The sequence below is a fragment of the Toxotes jaculatrix genome, chromosome 3 (assembly GCF_017976425.1).
Source record: "Toxotes jaculatrix isolate fToxJac2 chromosome 3, fToxJac2.pri, whole genome shotgun sequence".
NCBI lineage: Eukaryota > Metazoa > Chordata > Actinopteri > Toxotidae > Toxotes > Toxotes jaculatrix.
In genome coordinates, this window is record NC_054396.1 from 1542527 (window position 1) to 1561221 (window position 18695).

Here is an 18695-nt window from a genome sequence, read left to right on the forward strand (position 1 = left end):
ATGAGTTCATTGATGCTTACCTGTAGCCACAGGAGTTATAATTCTCAAGGTCTCAGCCTTAATTAGGAGATCAAGCTCTCATTCACTTTCTCCTTTTTGATTGTAATATATTTAATATATCTTCATGCTTAGCCATTCTTGCTGTGTTTAAGAAAATGTGAACTCATGCTGTGTGTTAGTGGGACACCTGCACAGTTCAGCATTTAGTGCTGCTTCCTGGTCAAGGCTCTGTGTGAGGGTCAAAAATTTGATTCCACCTCTCATCTGTAACCAATCACCCAAAAATTGCTGGGGGCACTTCCATCAGCACAGAGTTCCGATGAGTGGACTTGCTTGATATGATGCAACTTCCACCTTCTATAAGACTGTCCGGCCCACACGGGTGTCTAGCGTTTGCCCCTAAAATGGATGCAAATACACCCTCTCTTTCTTCAACTTGCACTTTCCTCTTTAGTTTTAACTCAGTCCAACCAAATGATGTATTCCCATGCACAACTACACCCTCTAACACGGCTATAAACTTTAGTTTATGAGCAATTACACCTCCCCTTAAAATGGGAACCTGAGATGATTCCTTCTTCCTGTGGGATCTGTTGGCTCGGTGCTCAGTGCTGCAGTCTCATCATCGGACGGTTTTGAGTTGAGTCCACTTTAAGGACACACACGTGTTCCTGACAGCTCTGTTCAGATGATGGCAGTTGGTTGACTGATCACATGTCTTTCTGCTGTCACATGTCACACTTTGGTTTGTGACGGTTTGCATTGTTGTCCGATAAACAAAGGACATGGAGTACGGTTTCCCTCTCACATGCAGTTTCATTAGAAAATGCATTATACAGTTAAACACTGAATCCCTGAGGTCTCTGAACTGTTTGGCCTCTGGTAGCTTGTGAGGGGTATTAGTCATTGTTTTTAAATAGTGAAACAATGAACTGCTTTAAATGAAAACGTATTAATTGCAGCTCTGCATGAAAACAGAAGCAAGAGTTGACATTCTGTCAGAAGCCATATTCAAATGATTCAGAAATGTTTCCATACAACAAATAAGAATTCAACTTTGGATGAGGAACAGATTACAACATGGACTGAATTAGCGGCAAAGCTGTTTTCCTGGCCTCTGGTACACACACACAAACACACACACATACACTGAATTACTTTGCCATCCTCTATTCTCTCTCTCTCAGTGTGGCACCTAGAAAATACTTGAGAAGCGTCAGGCTTGGCTGGTTTCCATTCGATTTCCCCCGCGGGTCATCCATCGGCCTGGGGACGTGGCGAGCTGGAGCAACCCAGCCCCGAGGTGATTAACAGAAGAAAGATGGCTGCAGTTCTCAGCGTAAATCCAAAGGCGTTTCAGGTGGAACACGGGCGCTTGTCTAGCAGTGAGGAATGGGGGAGGACTTCACCTCATCCAGCACTGAAAACCTCTCTTCTCTCCCTCTCTCTGTCCTTACTCCAGTTTTAGCAAATGTCTCAACAGAAGAAAGTCGGCATAAAAAGCAAAGAGGGTCAATTAGAAAGAAGATTTTTTTTAAAGAAGACCACAAAATAGAAAATAAGGGACAACAGAAAGCTACACTCACAACAGAAACGACAGGAAAGAGCGACTGAGGCTGAGAGAGCTAGAGTGGAAACCTGTGCACCCTGGGGTGATATTAGTGAACCCCATCTGTTGAACATCTGGCGCGAGGATCCAAACACCTCAAGCGGCCTGCTCAGGAAATCTTAAATTTAGCAGCCGTGCACTCACAGAGGGCGAGACAAGCCTCAGTCCTGCTGAGGCTGATGGAGACGACAGCCAGGTAAACTCTCCATCCATCACCCACCTGGTCTCCGTTCAGACATGACTGGACTGTGGCATGAGATGATTGGTCTCCAAGAATCAAATGACAGTCAGACTGATGGTTTACTAGTCTTGCAGAAATTAGTTCATTTGAGTTAAGAGTGCCAGAAGTCGTCTTAGCTGATTGTTCACTCTCCGAACTGTTTGTCAAATTGTCTCTGTTCCAGTTAATCCCATTATATGCTTTTTAAATTAACCAAAGCATAAAAAAAAATTGGTCACTTATCATAACCTGAACTTTATAATTGATTTTTAATCCTAAAATTGCCAGACTACCTGTCAAGATCTGGCCTGTCGTTTCAGGTTGAAGTGATTACAGGGAGAAAGTCAAGTTATCAAGTCCTTGATAACTGGAGTGACTCCATTATGAGAAGAGTCAGAGCTGCTATTAGAGCTGCAAACTTGTCCATGTAACTGACAGGGCTCCTGTCTGACTTTACCGTGGCCGTCTGGTTCACTCAAACAGCAGAGCTTTTCTCCTCTATCACGATCTCAGTTCTTTTCTCACTTCTCTTTGCATGAATCTCTAACATCTCTTTGCATCCAAGGAGCTGTTGCTTCTTCCGTTCATTGCTGAACAGCCAGATTTTGTTTTGTTTTTTATTGGTCAGGTTAGCAGTGTGGCTCTAAGGATGGCAACATAGATGATATGTGTTGGTTTGTCGGTCTGTTTTGTCACTTTAAAATATGTCAACCACTGCATTACCGTGAAATTTGATGCACATGTTCATGTTCCACAAGGGTGAATCCTGATGATGTTTCATCTTGTGCCACTAGTAGGTCAAAGTTTTCAGTTATCCAGTGAAAAATCTCAGCATCTGCAAAATGCATTCTGATGGACACATCGTCATCACACCAGAAAAGAGTCTACAGCCATGTTAGTAGCTCTGTGAGGCTGTAGCGTTCATTGTAAAGAAAATTTGTTAAACTGGATAGAGGTTGGTTTCAGAGTAAGGTCTTCAGCAACTGATATCAAAAGGGTTAAAAAATATTTTATTGCAATTTATCCAATTAGAAATATAAACGTGTGGACCAGATTTCATGGTGATCCATCCAGTGGTAAGTCAAGGCATTTCACTCTGAACCAAAAATATCAACCTAATGGTTGTGCTGCAATGGGAAGTGAGGGGAACGCTGATGTCATTAGGACACGTTATCTGGGAACCATTAATGTCTGCACCAAATTTTGCAGCAAATCACACATAAAAGAAATATAAAAATACAAAACTCATTCATACAAAGATAAATAAACTGAATATTTTTTGTGTCAAATGTTTATAATCCATCAGTCTGTACTCTGACCAGGAAACTGACCATCCCTTTTAACTGGGCTGCTCTCAAGTCTTAAGTTTTATTATTGGATAACACTGCAGACTAAGTGCACCCAGACTAATGATCCTCCCTGGATCTGTCAGCTGCTGGTGTCTACATCCTCTGTCCACGCCCTGTGGAGCTCTGTGAGATGATGGCCAAGTTTCACTACCTTCTAATTTTTAGCACATAAAATGATTAATTTAGAAAATAACACTGATTTAATTAGCAATGCAAATAACCATTAACAGCAACCCTAGGTGGAAGATACGTTTTTTCTATTCTGACTCAGGTCAGCTGGCAGTTTCCCCTCCTTCCAGCCTGTTTGCCAAGCTTTGTTAAACACATGGTGGATCTGTCTCTGTCCATCCATTATCCATCATATCCAATTCTTATCCAATTCTGTCTATGCTAAACATGAATTTCCAAAATGTGGGAGGACTATTAATTAATAAATTATATCACAATAACAACCCGATGCTAAGTGTGCTGAGGGAAAACGTGGTCTTTTTGCATCCTCTCACTGAGGACTGAGTGGGCCTGTGCAGGTTTTCGAGCTTGGATATCCACTCCACTCCTCCAGTGCAGGCAGTGGGAATAAAGGCAGTGAATAAAGAAGTGAGACAGAGTGAAAATCACTACATGCTAAGAAGTGTTACACACACACACACACACACACTGAGCAGAGAGCAGTGCAGAACCCCTCTCATTAAATTCTTGCAGTGGCGTTGGTTTTTCCACTTTAATGCTTGGGAGACGCTGGCTTCCTCCTCAGAGAGAGATAGGGACTTGGGGGCCACCGAGACGAGCGCATAGCCCAATTTGTCTTAGTTCCAGGGGGAGGTGGTTTAAACAGCAATGCCCTCTCCACTTTTTTAATCTCTAGTGACCTCTCCTTCTCTCTGTCTTACATCTCTGTTGTGCTTTAAGCTCCCTTGCTCTTTGGCACTTTGTCCTGTTTGAGCTGTCTTTATTTGTCTTCATGTTTTCTGTTTGTGTCTCAATCTACAAGCCAATTCTCCCTCTGACCCACTGTGAGTTAATGGTGGTGGACATCAGAAGAATCACTGGCAGCCACACAGTCATGTACATCATCTTCAAAAGAAGAAAATCTTTTTTTTTTTCCATGACCAAGGCTTAGTCCCAAAGTGATCTTTAGGACTACGTCTATTTAGGACTATTTAGCTCAGGTAAACAGATGTAAATTCATTAGCTAATGTAAGTAAGGAGCATGAGTGGAAATAGTTTGATCATCGGACAGTTTTGAGTTCAGCCCCCCGTTAACACAAGTGGAAATAGTTTATTGTTGGGTTTGTGCTGCTTAATTGAAATAATCTTTGCAAATAGTTGAACAGTGTCATGAAGTAAATCTACCAAAAACCACTTAACGATACCCCGTCTAAAAAGTACCCGACTGTTTGCTGTAGCAGAAAATTTGTTAAACTGGATAGAGGTTGGTTTCAGAGTAAGGTCTTCAGCAACTGATCTTCAGCGATGGATGGACAGAGACACCCCTTTTGTTTAACAAAGCTTTGGAAACAGGCTGGAAGGAGGGGAAACTGCCAGCTGACCTGAGTCAGAACAGAAAAAAACGTACCTTCCACCTAGGCTTGCTGTTAATGGTTATTTGCATTGCTAATTAAACCAGTGTTATTTTCTAAATTAATCATTTTATATGCTAAAAATTAAGCATTTTGTATGCTAAAAACTTGCCCACCATCTCACAGAGCTCCACAGGGCGTGGACAGAGGATGTAGACACCAGCAACTGACAGATCCAGGGAGGATCATTAGTTTGGGTGCACTTAGTCTGCAGTGTTATCCAATAATAAAACTTATGACTTGAGAGCAGCCCAGTTAGGGATGGTCAGTTTCCTGGTCAGAGTACAGACTGATAAAAAACACCTAAACATTTGACACAAAAAATATTCAGTTTATTTATATGAATGAGTTTTGTATTTTTATATTTCTTTTATGTGTGTAAATATGTGGTTTGTTATAATTAGAAAAAAAAATGTTTTCAAGCTCTCCTCAAATACAGTTCATTTTTTATTGATGCAGTGTCTTCTGCATGAAAGGATTGTCAGGGTGATAACAGTGATTTGACTTTAGTTTTCTTTTTAATTATTATTTAATTTTATCATGCTTGTTTATACATCTACTTGATTCTGAGCTTCTGGTACAATATTTTTGCAGTTTATTAGTATAATTATATTATGTTGTGCAATTGCTTATATATATATAAGCATTTGCACAATATATATATATATATATATATATATATACACACACACTTCATTGATCATTATTATCATATAGATTTAAAGCAAAAAGTTCATGTGACCAATTCATATTCGAATGAATTCAACTTTCTGAATCTTAATCTATTATTATCTATATTAGTCACAGCCACTGATGCAGAGACCATGCAGACATCTGAAGTTTTGTTTTATAGAAAGCAGATAAAATTGCACTCGTACCCGTTTCCACTCAACCTTCTCTCTGCAGAAATGCATTTACTGTTCATCATCATCCATCTCATCGGCTTAAACTCCCACATTGACTTTAAACAGATCACAGTTTAGTGACCCAACAGAGTAGAGCACAACACAAACGAAACGAAAAACAGAGGCTCGTGCTGCCTTTATAAATATTTGATCGAGGTAGAAATCATAAGCAGCCATGAGACTGGAGCACAGGCACGGACGTTTTAGGGAGCTGCTAATGTGAAATTGTTGTGTGTGTGTGGGGGGGGGGGGAGGCAGACAGGAGAAGTGAAGGGTGCAAAAAAATTAATTTAGCGGGAGTGGGAGGCAGGAGAGCTCGCGAACGAGGGGAGCGACAGGGGTCTGTGTCGAGAATGGGGGAAGGGGGTTGATAGATGAACGTTCCCAACAGTGGTCTGACTGAGTGATAAAACAAGCCTCATGAATTAACGCTTGGTGATAATCCAGAGTCTGCTTTTTCTACCTTTCTGCACACAGAGAACATCTTACACGAAAAATCCACAATTACTCACATTATCTTAACAATTTCACTTCAAGTAGATGAAAGCAATTCAACGTCAGAACTCGAGAGCAATTTTGGATTATTATAGTTTTATTGAACTTAAATAACTTTTCCTGGAGAGAAGCTACTGTGAAAATAAAACAGGTTTGACAGGTAACACAGGCAGAGAGGAGTCACAGAGTCAGCGTGATATCTACCGAAAGTTTGCTAACTTTAGCTAACATTAGCCACCCCTGACTACTGGTCATACCAGTCTAAGTATGGCTTTTAATGCTTGTGAGTTTGTCATTGTGTTTTTTAGAGGAGGAGTTAGCAGTTTCTTCTTTCAAACGTTACATAGTCTCGCTTTAAATTCGAAGGACACGTTGAGAGACACATTAAATAGCTTTTAGCTTTTCTTGTTTGCAGTGCTAGCTTTGCATTCAAAACCTGGTCAGTGTCTCCGTGTGATGAGTCACCTAGAGGGAGGTTTAAACTTTGTGTGTTCTCCTGTGTTTGTTTAAAACTCGTGAGAACGTGTGCTTGCTTGTGCTGCTGTTTTACTGCACTCTGTTCCAGCAACCTGATCTCTGCAATTAACCCGCTGAGTAAAAGATGATTATCAGAGATGGAAATTATGACCCAAACTACAAAAATAAGACCCAGGCTGTAAATATCCAGTGAGTTTCCTCTCAGAGTCTGTTTCTAAGCCAGCGCTGGCCGTTTATCTTTATGAAATGATAATATCATATTTATTCCCTCATTAACAGCCAAGGAGATTTTAAACATGTCCTTATGTGTCCTCAACACTTTGCATCTTGATGCAGACTTTGAGATTCATCCTGAATCCTAATTTTTATCACTTCATTCATTAATTACTTTTACCGCAAATGCCACTTTGTGAGCACCTAACAACTGTAAAATGAAGTTATATTGTGTGTGTGTTTGCACACATACATTTTTTTTCAGTCTGAGAGAAAAAAAAGGGATTTAACTTTATGGCTTGATTGAGCTTGGCTGGCAGTTAGGGCTGCAGCTATAATGTGTTCAGAATAATAATCCATTGTTACAGAAGCATGTTAATGTAACCAGAGAGGAGAGAAACCTGGGGGGGGGGGGGGGGGGGGGGGGCGCAAACAACAAAAGTCGAATGCTGCTGTGCGAATCAAGGAGAAAACAAGATATAAAGTACAGATGATGAAGAAAGAAAAAAGAGATAGAGGAGTGGAAGAAATGAGTTGATGCAATGAAATAAAAAAATAATAATGGATGAAGGCAAAAGAAGTAACAGAAAGAAAGAATGGCTGAAAGAAAAGAAGCAATATATAAAAGCAGAGAAGAAAGAAAAGGGAAGGACAGGAAAAGTGGAGTAAGGGTAAAGAGAATTAACAAACAAAAAAATGTGGGAAGAAGGGGAAATGAAGAAGGGCAGGAAGGGGGGAGACAAAACAAGAAGGGCAAATGAAAAAAGAGAAAGGGGACTGACAGGATGAAATTAAAGAAGATAAGTTGTTTAGTCAGAAGAGCAAAAAAATGGAAAAAAATCAGTGAGAAGAATGGATAAATGAACAGTGGAAAGTGAAAATGTAAATACACAGAAAAAAAGAACTAAGAGAACAGAGTGAAAAGCTTACTAAACTGTTAAGTAAAACATGAGGACTGTTGTCTAACTGACACACCAAATATCATGGAGAGATGGTGACATTTCTTTCACCTTTCTAAGGGAGAAAGTAGCTGCTTCCACTCTACTGTCAGCAGGGATGACTGATGGAAGCCGAGTGAAGTGCATTTCACCATTCAGAATGAGAGAGCGTTCTGGGAAATGGCAGGAACACCCATCTACACCTTTCACCAGTGTATTGGAGAGCTGTCACAGCTCCAGAGTGAAGGGCCACCTATTGAGCCTGACAAAAGAACACAAAGTGTCTGAAAGTCCTGACATGTGCCAAGGTGGCGGGGTGGTGGTGGTGGGTGGTGATGGGTGGGGGTATGGGGGGGCGGGGGGGACTGTGGCCTAAAGAACCACCTGGCAACCGTCAGCGACCTCCTTGTCACGAATATCCCATCAAATTGCACCTTACAGCCTCCAAAACGCCCGGCGGTCACAAGTTTCAATCTTCGGGGGGCAGGTGGGAGCACGAACTCTCTCTTTTGGCTTTCGTCGTGTCCATTTGTTTTTCCCGTCTCATCTCCTTCTCCCCTCACTTCCCTGTGTTTGTTTGGTGTCGCCGTCGGTTTGGCTCGTTAGACTCCATGCCAGCCGACAGCCTGTCAGTCTAAGCTCCTTTTAACACTCAGCGAGCCCTGCACAGTGACACAGAAGCTCCCCTGGCATCCCGCTTAGCAAAATGAAAAAAAAAAAGGGGGGGCTTGGCTGCATACACCTCTCCACTCTCATCAACATCTCGTGCTGTCTCTACGTGTTTCTCCTTTCTCTTTTGTTTGTCCCATCTCTGTGTTGCGTTTCAGCCTGCACGCAACCGCAGCCTGCCAGGGTGTCTTGCAGCATTTATTGGTTTGCAAGAGGGAATAGAGACCAAAAAAAAAAAAAAAAGCCGAAGAGTGTACAGGCTTTTTTTTTTGCCAGAAGTACATAATTCTAGAAGTACACAGTACTAATCTTTTACTCTGTTGCTGTTGCCTGTAGGACTGGGTAACGCATGATTTATTGATTTATTTATTTTTAACTAGTGCTGACACTGTTCTATGGCTTCACTAACAAGAACAACACATTTTTGCATGATTCAAACAACATGTTATTTTAAAGGAATCATTTGTAGTGACCAGAAACTAGAAGTATCACCCAACTCTGCAGTAACTCTTACGTCTGCAGTGTTTTTCAGCCTCTTTTAGCTAACTATTTTGGTTTTCCAACCAGAAAACCTCATTTCCAGCAGCATTAGACTGGAGTTTTCAATGAGAAAGCACTGGTAAACCCACTGTACACGACCTGGTCGCCACCAAATAGCAGACAGTCAAAGTTAACAACTACCTGTCTACATTGAGCATATAGCAAACAAAAGAACCTGATTTTTTTTTTTTTCAACAATTGGTGGAGACCAAAATTGAGCTATTGAACTAATATTGAACAGAAGTTTGACTCTAAATAAACCCTAATGTTGATCCATGTCAGCTGGATGTGTAAAAAAAAACAACTGTTTCCCCTAACAAAATGCAAAAACGTCTGTCGTCAGTTTTATGAACACGTTTCTGTAGGTACCAAAAACATCCCTCACATATGCAAATACGCAGAGCCGTGTGTTCTGCTGCTGTTTTTCTTAGACAACAATGCAGCAGAAGCTATAGTGGAAAGAGACTGCTTCAAAGTATGTTTGATGCTAGATCTACAGTAGGTTTTTTTTTTTTCTCCAAGAGCATTAGTCAGAGGTATGAATGAAATGTCTGCTTCAGAAACATGTTAGTGATAATATCAGGGAGGAGCACATATGGCAGCTAACACAAAACCCTGCCGGAAGCAAACAAGACTCACAAAAAAAAAAAAAAAAAAGCGAAATGAGTAAAGATGGGAGAAGGTGGGTCGACGATGCAGTTGGAAAGCAGCTCTTAGAGGCCTCACTGAGATCAATTTCAGGAAGCATCTTCCAGAAAATGATACGGGAACACCCCCTCCTCTTCTCCAAATTAGGAGGCAGTGGACTTGATTAAAACAGAGAAATGGAACAAGGGAGAGGGAAAGGAAAGGGTCCAAAAGTAACAGCCTGGTGCCAGCTGAGCGTGTCTTATTTTCAGCAGCCCAGTAAGTCGCAGAGTAACGGGGCTCGGCAGAAGAAAGGCAAGACAGCTCCGTCTTTCCCAGCATTCTCCACTGCCAAGCTGAACTGTGGGGCTCATGAGCTTATGAATTACACAGGAAATAAAAAAATAAAATAAAAAAATAAAAAAAAACTGATGATAAACAGATTAAGAGCCTAACAGCCACGCTCAGCTGAGCAGAAACACTGATCGAAAAACAAAACAAGATGATGCTCCATGGTCGGATCCACTCATCGTATTCTTGAGATATCATTAGCACCTCTGCACTTAATATCATCATTACTATTGTTTTCATTATCAGGCCTATTTATCTTTACTTCTCCCCTTTGTACAGCAAAACAGCATAATTTCCTGTTAAAAAAAATCAATAGTACAATAAAAAGGATGTTTTTTCTGTCTTTTCCGTTTATCTGCCTCCCAATCCCTCTCTCCCTCCCTCTCTCAAGCAGCTACCTCCTAATGACATGGCGACCGCTACCAACGCGGCATCCTACATGGATAACTGCCTGACAGCACCCCTCCCACCCCTGCTGCATCATACATACACATAAATATACAAACACACACAGTCGTGCACACAAACCCAACAACACAGTATCTTTTAATAAATCTATTAGGGAAAGCAGGGATTGGCGTTGACAGGCTCTGTGCTGACTGATAAAGTGACCCGTGAGCCGACATGCTAGCGTTTTCGTGACCACAGCAGAGGCCAGATAATAGCTCGGTGAGCACCGAGATGATGACGATGATAATGTTGGCAACTGAGGACCACAAAGCATATCCAATTCCTTCCCTAAATGTCAGCCTTCCCCCGTATCACTGCAACAAAAAAGAAAAAAAAAAAAAACGCCAGAGAAAAGGTTCATGACACGGAGGCCTGCTTAGAATGGTTAACAAACCCACTTGTCTCATTTGTCCCTGGATTTAAAAGAAAAAGAAAAGGTGGACGTGTATGCCCCGTACACACACTCACGGCAGAAAAACAGAGAGGGTGAATGAAAAAAATAAGGGAGGAAAGAGACAGAGACAGATGGAAGGAAGGGTGTGTGAGTGTTTGTGGAGGTGAAAAGATGTGCTAGCTCAGGCACTTGTGAGATTACAATGACTGTTCTGTTTTTCCTCCCGGGCCGGGAGCGACGGGGGCCCATTCATTTTTCGTAGCGGAAAGCGACAGATTGAAGGCGAAACATCTCTTTCTTTCCGTTGTCTCTTCTGTTTTCTTCCTTTTCGTCCTTTCTCCCTCTCTCTCTCTCTCTCATGCGTTTGGTTAACCCAGGGCTGAAGTGCAGCGCAGTGACAGGGGCGTGATGCCTCAACACTGACACCGCACACCGCAGATGGAAAAAGGAAAAGTGATGCCCTGTGTCAGCTAGCGGACGCCCCGCGGTGATGTTCAGTGCTTTCCATTCACCCAAAGAAAAAAAAAAAAAAAAACATGTTTTTGTGGCTGCAAACCGGCCATTATGTGGGCGACCGGGGGGCGTGTTGGCAGTGGTCAGGTCACAGACATGACAGTGCTGCACAAACTTCCTGTGTTTCTAACGGCACTTGGCTTAAACATTAAAAGTGCTGCTTTGCAGCGAGGTATGATATTTTCAAGGTGGACTCCAGACTTAGCAATGCACCCTACTGTTTGAGAAGCTCAGAAGCTAAAGCTCTCGTCCATTCTCTTCCAACACTGCAGGCTGGAGCTGAGGCTGTAATTGCAGGCGTTACAGCCTCCCACCTGAGGGAACCACAGAAAGCCGCATCAATGATGAGGATGAGATGATTTTGCTTTATGAAGATGAAGACAAATACAAACCTGCATATACCTGATAGGAGGTAAATCCCTGACGTCTTTCACAGATGCTTTTCCCTGAGCTTTTTTCAGCTAGCTGTTATGTCGATCTTAAAGGGAGTGAGAATGTTTCTCAGGTTTCACTCCCGTTACTCAAACTAAGGAACGAGACAAAACAAAATTCTTAAAAATCATATGAGGCTATTGAACAGGCTGCATGAATCACCTCCATCAGAAGAACAGGAAGCGACATGCGTACATGAGATGAAAGAGATGTGTTTAACAGATACACTATACTTTAACACTCCTCAACAACAGGCTCACTATCAGAGACAAATGAGAATCTGTTCATACCCACACATCTCTATCACTGCATTTCTTACTGAAAACCACAACACGCAATGCAGTCATCTCCATCGCAACAGTTTTTAATATTGTCTCCACTGATCTTTAATGATTCTTGAAAGTAATGTTCTGTTATTTTACTTAAGAAAATCTATCCTTTTTTCTTTTTGAAATATCTTCTTTCTTTTTCCTCTCTCAGTGAAGCTGACACTCGTTCTTAGAATATTGCTGAAACAAGGTGATTCGTATTGGAAAGAGGTTGAAATAGCACAAAGGATCCAGTAACAGAAAAGAAGTGCATATATGTATTTGTGTCTCTGATCACGATGTGAACGACAGTCTTTATACAAAGTGTGGATCTTTTCAGAGCCTTCATCCCACCATCATCTTCACTTTACACTTAAGTAGGTCCAGTAAACGAGAAATGCTAAAAAAAATGAATTGCATTTGTTAGATGCATTCATTTCCCCCCCTCCCTCTTTCAGCTGCCACCAAAGCGGTCCACATTTGCATGTGGCCCACGGGTGACGTATTTTTTTCACGGAAAACCGATCTTGCCTTTCCATCCCAATCTCCCAGCTAAGAGCCTTATTAATAGAAGAGAAGAGCAAGAGGCTGGAGGTAAGGAGAGCAGCGCTGAGAGCCTGCGGATGATGATACCCGCCAGGAGAGAAGCGCACTCATCTCTGTTTCTACATCATCTGCCAGCCGTTCAACATGAACCAGCCACCTTGGGCTTGCTTGACGCCAATATCGTGACAACATCCAGTAGAGCCGAGGGGAGAGAGGGGAGCGAAAGAGGAGGTCAAGTAAAGAGAGAGAGAGATAGAGAAAGATTATCAATGTGCAAGGTTTGAGCCATGGATTTGCCCTTCGGTGACAACGCTCACTTCCCCAGACATTCATCGCGTCGCTAAAGCATCACAAACCCGACGACTGAATATCCGTCCATCCATCACTCAGTCGTTTTCCTGCATGCAGTTTAAATTTCATTTGAAATCGATTTTCCCCAACTCAAAAAAAAAATGCCTTTAGATATTTGTATTGATTTGTTATCTTTCAAAAGACAAAGTGACATGCAGATGATTTTGATATCTCATTTCGCTCTGCAAGAACCCCCATCTCCCTTTTTCCATTTCCTCTCATAGCAGGCAGCCCTTTTATTTTATCTCGTTTTAGTTTCGTTTTTTTTTTTTTTTTTGGTCTGTGAAGCCTTATTTAATAACTGTTTTTAACAGTTTTTCTAGCTTAATCAAGCATCCAGTCCATCCAGTCTAGCTGCTGGATTTCCTGTCTTACATTTACTTTCAGTATAAACACTGAAACCAGACAGTTTTACCTGCTAATGAGCTTGTTTTTTAATGTGTAACCTGAAATGTATTCATGCATTTTGTTTTATTTAACATCACATCAATATTTGATCTGTGAAATATAATAAAATAGAAAACAAATGGCTCAATTACCAACAACACAAATAATCCTCATGTTTTCAGAAACCAACCCAAATAAATTCTCAACCCGTGGGTCAAACTATCCTTTGCATCCTTCCATCCATCCAGCCTATTTATCCCTCCATCTATCCATCAGTGCCATCCCTCTCTCACCGCAGCCCTCTCCCTTTTGCTTCTGGGCTCAGTTGATTTGATTTCTCTCCAGATTTGAGATCAGATGGAATGCAAGATGAAAAATGGAAGGGACGAAGGGGCACGACAAAAAGAAAAAAAAAAAAAACACAGAATGTCTAACAAGAGCTCCATTTCCAAAATTGAATGTCAGTCTATCAATCCTGACAGTGTATGAACACTGGTATGGATTTGTTAAAGCAGTGACTGTGCTCATTGGTCAATGGGGCAGCGTTGTAAATTGCTCTGACTCTCTCTCTCACATTCTGTGTGTGTATGTGTGTGTGTGTGTGTGTTTCACGACATTGCTTAAGACTCCTAAGACATATAAGAGCTAATCTAGGCAAGCTGAAAAGTAGGCTAATACTGTCCTGACTAACTGGGTCTGTGAGAACTCGTCACGTCCGTCGACGGCTACAGGACTTCAACACAAGCTCTGATGAATTTCAACACCACAGTGGCTCCTCATGGTGGGAGCTGAGAGCAGAGCTGGGTAACATCTCCATATAACATCAAAGTCTGGAAATGACACCACACTTAAAGACAGCGTCAGAGGTTTTATCCAGTCACAAGGCAGAGGGCTGCATTTCAGATTAGTCATTTAGTCATTTTACAGGGTGAATTACATATCTGAGCTTATGTGATTGCTATGGCTGAGTGAAACAAACAGTGAATACATCTCAGTCTACACTCACATTACAGACACATTCTCTTTCATTATGTTTTTCTTGTGTGTAAATATCTTCTGAAAGCACTATTAGTCATGCCTAAGATGTTACATGATATAGATCTGGAGGCATTTGGTAAGAAATATTACACTATTTACCATTTTGTTCACATCATCCAACCTCTATTAAATTATTATCCAATTTTGCCGGTGCTGATATCAGACAACAGAGATGCTCCCAGATGGAGCTGCTGTGTAAAATATTCCCACCCATCTCTGTAACATGAATCTTTAGAGACTGAGTGGATGGGTGGGTGGTGGGGAACATGAGAATATCGCAACTCTAGAATTAAACGTGAAAAAAAAAAAAAAAAAAAAAAGGCTCCATGTGAAAGTGTCCAGGAGACGTTTCCAGGACCATCCACAGCTGGAGGAATGTAGCGTCCATGGACACTCTGACACTCTGGTCAAGGTCAAATTTGACACAATGGTATTTATTTTCCAGTTTGATTCAACTTATTTCTCTTTGTATTCTTGTTGTAACCGCATGCCAGTAAAAAAAAACAAACAGAAAAGGTGCTGGTTCTCTTAAGATACTGGACCCTGAAGGTTTGAATACCGGAGGCTTTGGACCCCACAAACCAGGGGTCCGGGGCCCAGAGGTCTCTGATTTAGCTGTAATCAGAGATCCCTTTGCAAAACGAGGGGGAAATAGTTTTGTTCTGTTATATAATAGCTGGAGATGAGCCCAATTAGAAAAGTAAGCATGTAGGGCAGTTTTTTTTCTTCACAAAAAAAAAAAGCCAAGCACTCAGTGTTACCAAGCCAAAATGGATACGTGGACTCAGATTTTATTAATTTTGGATCCCCTTGTGTGGGTCTACATCACAACCCCAAACACAGACATGAGGTCTGCTTTCCCCTCAGCACAGATTTGAGCCTCTACTGCAAATTCTGGGTTGTGTGTCTGAGTGTGTGAAGAGGCTTCACAGCCCTGCTGTCTTGCTTCAGGCGGTGAGATAACGGCTTTGGCGTACGCGCCGCCGGCTGACAAAGCATCACATCTTCCTCCTTTTATCTACCCATACACCAAGCACCGACCTACCCTGCCCAATGCTCCTCTGATGGTATTCCAGCCATGTCCTGTCTTTTCTTTCCCAGTTTGATTTCAATTTACAGGGTTAAAGAGGAGAGAGGGGGGATTCGAGCGCGGAAGAGGGAGGACTGAGGAAAGAAAACGGGGGAAGAGGGGGGGGGGGGGGGGGGGGGGGGTTAACTACTGTGATAAACTTGTGATTTGAATGGTTATGAGGTGGTTCAGACAGGTCACCCCTCTGCATTTTAATTCTTTCACTATCTGCGTTTTGCGTCTCCGACAGTTTCCAGTCTGTGCCGGTGCCGGGAGAAGCGCATCAAGCACAAACGGCACGAATATTTCCAGCCAGTGACCCGTTACAGGATATTCAATGAGGGGACTTGACTTTATTCCATCAGCCTATTAGAGATGCGTTCCGCCCGGACAATGGTAGGACACACTGATAAGCGCATTCCTTCATAGACATTGGCAACCCAAAAGCCCCAGTGTTTTTAGTTGTAGGGTGAGAAACTTACCAGGATGACAATCGGCCCAGAGGAGCGCGAAGGCTGGCAAAATAAGAGAGAAAATCCACCAGCAGCAGCAACGCGATTGCAGTAGCTTCCACATTGTAAGATTATGCACGTCGACATGCAAACAAGAAGCAGCAACAACTGTTGAGTTTCTCCCGTTTGCGCTCAAATTAGCCTTCGCTGTGTGGGGGTAAAAAAAAAAAAAAAAGAAGCAGCAGCGCCGGAGACGCAGCGCAGACCGAGGCTGTGCACGGTGGAGGTGGAGGGCGGAGAGGTTTAGTTAGAGGTCCAGTAAATAGTCTTTCCGTCCCAAAATCCCCCCGATATTCCCGGATATGAGCATAACACTCAGATGCTGATGGTTGTGGAGGAGCGTGCGGATGCAGCAAGGGAGAAGTGGGGTAGAGGAGGCTGGCAGCGGCGGTTCACGCAGCGCGTTGTCGCTCATACGGCTGCGGCGGTGCTGGGAGCGCTCGTCGGGCACACGGAGAGAGGAGGGTCGGTGGCGGTACTGGTGGTGGTTATGGAGAGGTGCTGGAAGCTTCCCATTCCTCCATCCATCCAGGAAGTAACGTGTGAGCCCAAGTCTAGCAGAGACTTTAAAACAGTCTTGAGGAGAGAGAGAGAGTGAGTGAGGAGAGAGAGACAGGAGAGAGAGAGAGAAAGAAAGAAAGAGAGAGAGTCATTCCTCTGGATCCTAGCGCCGGCGAGAGAACGAACAGTCCCTATAATATGCACATGTCCCATAATAACAGTTAATAATAGATCTATGCTCTCCAGGGGGGTCCTCGAGCTTGTTCATAATAATGACCCCAAAATAGATCCACATTCGACAACACCCCGTTTCATCCGTGGATTTTGTCCTAGAAGGATCCCATTCTGGAGGGAATGTGTGTTATTAGGCCTATTGGATTAATCCTGGGTATCAGTTAATGCAGTACAAGGTGTAGTAATCTCCACTTAACCTCCATAAGGCTGTTACTATACATGTGTATGCAGAGATAAAAGAAGATATGCTCACTTACAGTCTGTTTAGATGCTGCAGGACCAGAACAAAGGTCTTCGTGGTCAAATTCAGAATGTATGAACTGCATCAAACCACCAACACCCATTATTTTATGTTTTATCTTTGGAAGCCTCACACACTGGTGGCATCTTGACGTGTGATCATGGGTTGACACACATTGAGTTACACACATGTACTAATGTCAGCATCTGCCTGAAGCTGCGATTTTTGATGTGCAGATCCGCACAAAGCAGCAACACTACTCTGACTACTGCTACTTACTACATGTGACTACATGACACGTCTAGCATGTGATATGCATGCCAAACGACACCACGTGAAGCAGCCATATTGCAGGAGAGTCGGCTGCTACTTTCTCATATATGTTACTGTACAATGTAAACCTGTAATATCATGTCACACACAACATATTAAAAGCTTGCTTATATGTTGAATTTTGCCATGTTATCGCAGCAGTGCTGGCTGATGCTTTGATGCCATTGGTTGGCATTGCTGGGTTAAGGGGAAACTGGCTGGATTCCCGCTGCCTTGCGGTGCCAAGCGTATTTTTCCCTGGGGCGTTGAGTGGCTCGGCTGAGGCTGCAATAAACAGTATGTGTTAAATGAGTTATGTAGAAAGAACGGCTGTTGGGATTAGTGTGTAAAAATCTGATGTTTTGTATGTATGTTTGTATCGTGGAAGTTCGGGGGTCTCGTAAAGGCTTTGAGACCAGTACAACGTGATGTTATTTGGGGTGTGCGTGTTATTTGTGGTACATATATATGTGTTGGTGGGTTTTGGAGGGCAGTGGATCAGAGTGTGAATGTGGACTTGCCATGAAAGGTGTTGAATTGCCTCCAAGCTGGAAAGAGTGACATCTTAGTGGTTAGCCCTGTCACCTCACTGCAAGGTTTTGGGCTCGAACCTTTTTGAACAGGTTAATTGGCAACTCTAAATTCCCTGTGGGTCTATGTATGTCAGAGCTGTGATTCACCACTGATCTGTCCAGGATGGGGGGGCGGAAGCCAATCCCAGCTGACCTTAGGCGAGAGGCACGGAGAAATATTTACTATTTTCACCCATTTTAACAAATGTTTCACCCTGGAGAAACATTTGCTATTTAACGCCTCCTCCTCTTTTCCCACGATCCCTTAAAAGGATAAGCTGTATAGCTAATGGATGGATGTTTGAAATCGTTCATCAGGGATGCTTTGACGGAGGGTGGGCAGTGAGGCTCCATAGCATAGGCATAGATTTGCATATGGACAGTAGGGACATGTTCCTACCTATGTCAAGGTGTAAATGAATTGTCTCAGTCAACATATTTACCCATCTCAAACAGTCTTGCCATTTTAACTCCCCTCAATGTTACCGGTTAGATCCATGCAGCATCTATGAGTTGCCAAGTTTGTGTGTTTTCTGCAAAACTTTGATAAGGAGTTGAAAGAACTGACATACGGGGGATACTTGACTGTGATCTGGAAACCCTCAACCTCAAACTGCATTACACATTGTTGACCCGTTGCAGCAGTGGAGCTGATGATGAGCTGTGGTGAATCTGAAACATTGAGTTCTTATAGTTTCAGATCTCACAGAATTAAAACGTCTTCACTGGACAAAATTAACATCAGTTGAAATTATATTTAAATCTCAGTGGTTAAGTGTTTGCTAATTTGTGAGAACAAAATGTCTCTCAAAGCAAATTAAGACATTACGTCCATGGAGTGGAAGCAACAGCTGAGCTTAGC

At 42.5% G+C, this 18695-nt stretch overlaps 1 protein-coding gene across 1 annotated transcript in view; it reads right to left on the reverse strand.

The window, feature by feature from the left end:
- The window catches only part of LOC121179227 (receptor-type tyrosine-protein phosphatase gamma-like), a 322725-nt gene extending 306688 nt beyond the window's left edge, over positions 1–16037 (reverse strand). Inside the window, exon 1 of the mRNA XM_041033942.1 lies at positions 15944–16037. Coding sequence (XP_040889876.1) covers positions 15944–16037 — 94 coding nt within the window. The remainder of the gene's footprint in view (positions 1–15943) is intronic.
- Between the last annotated feature and the right edge of the window lie 2658 nt (positions 16038–18695).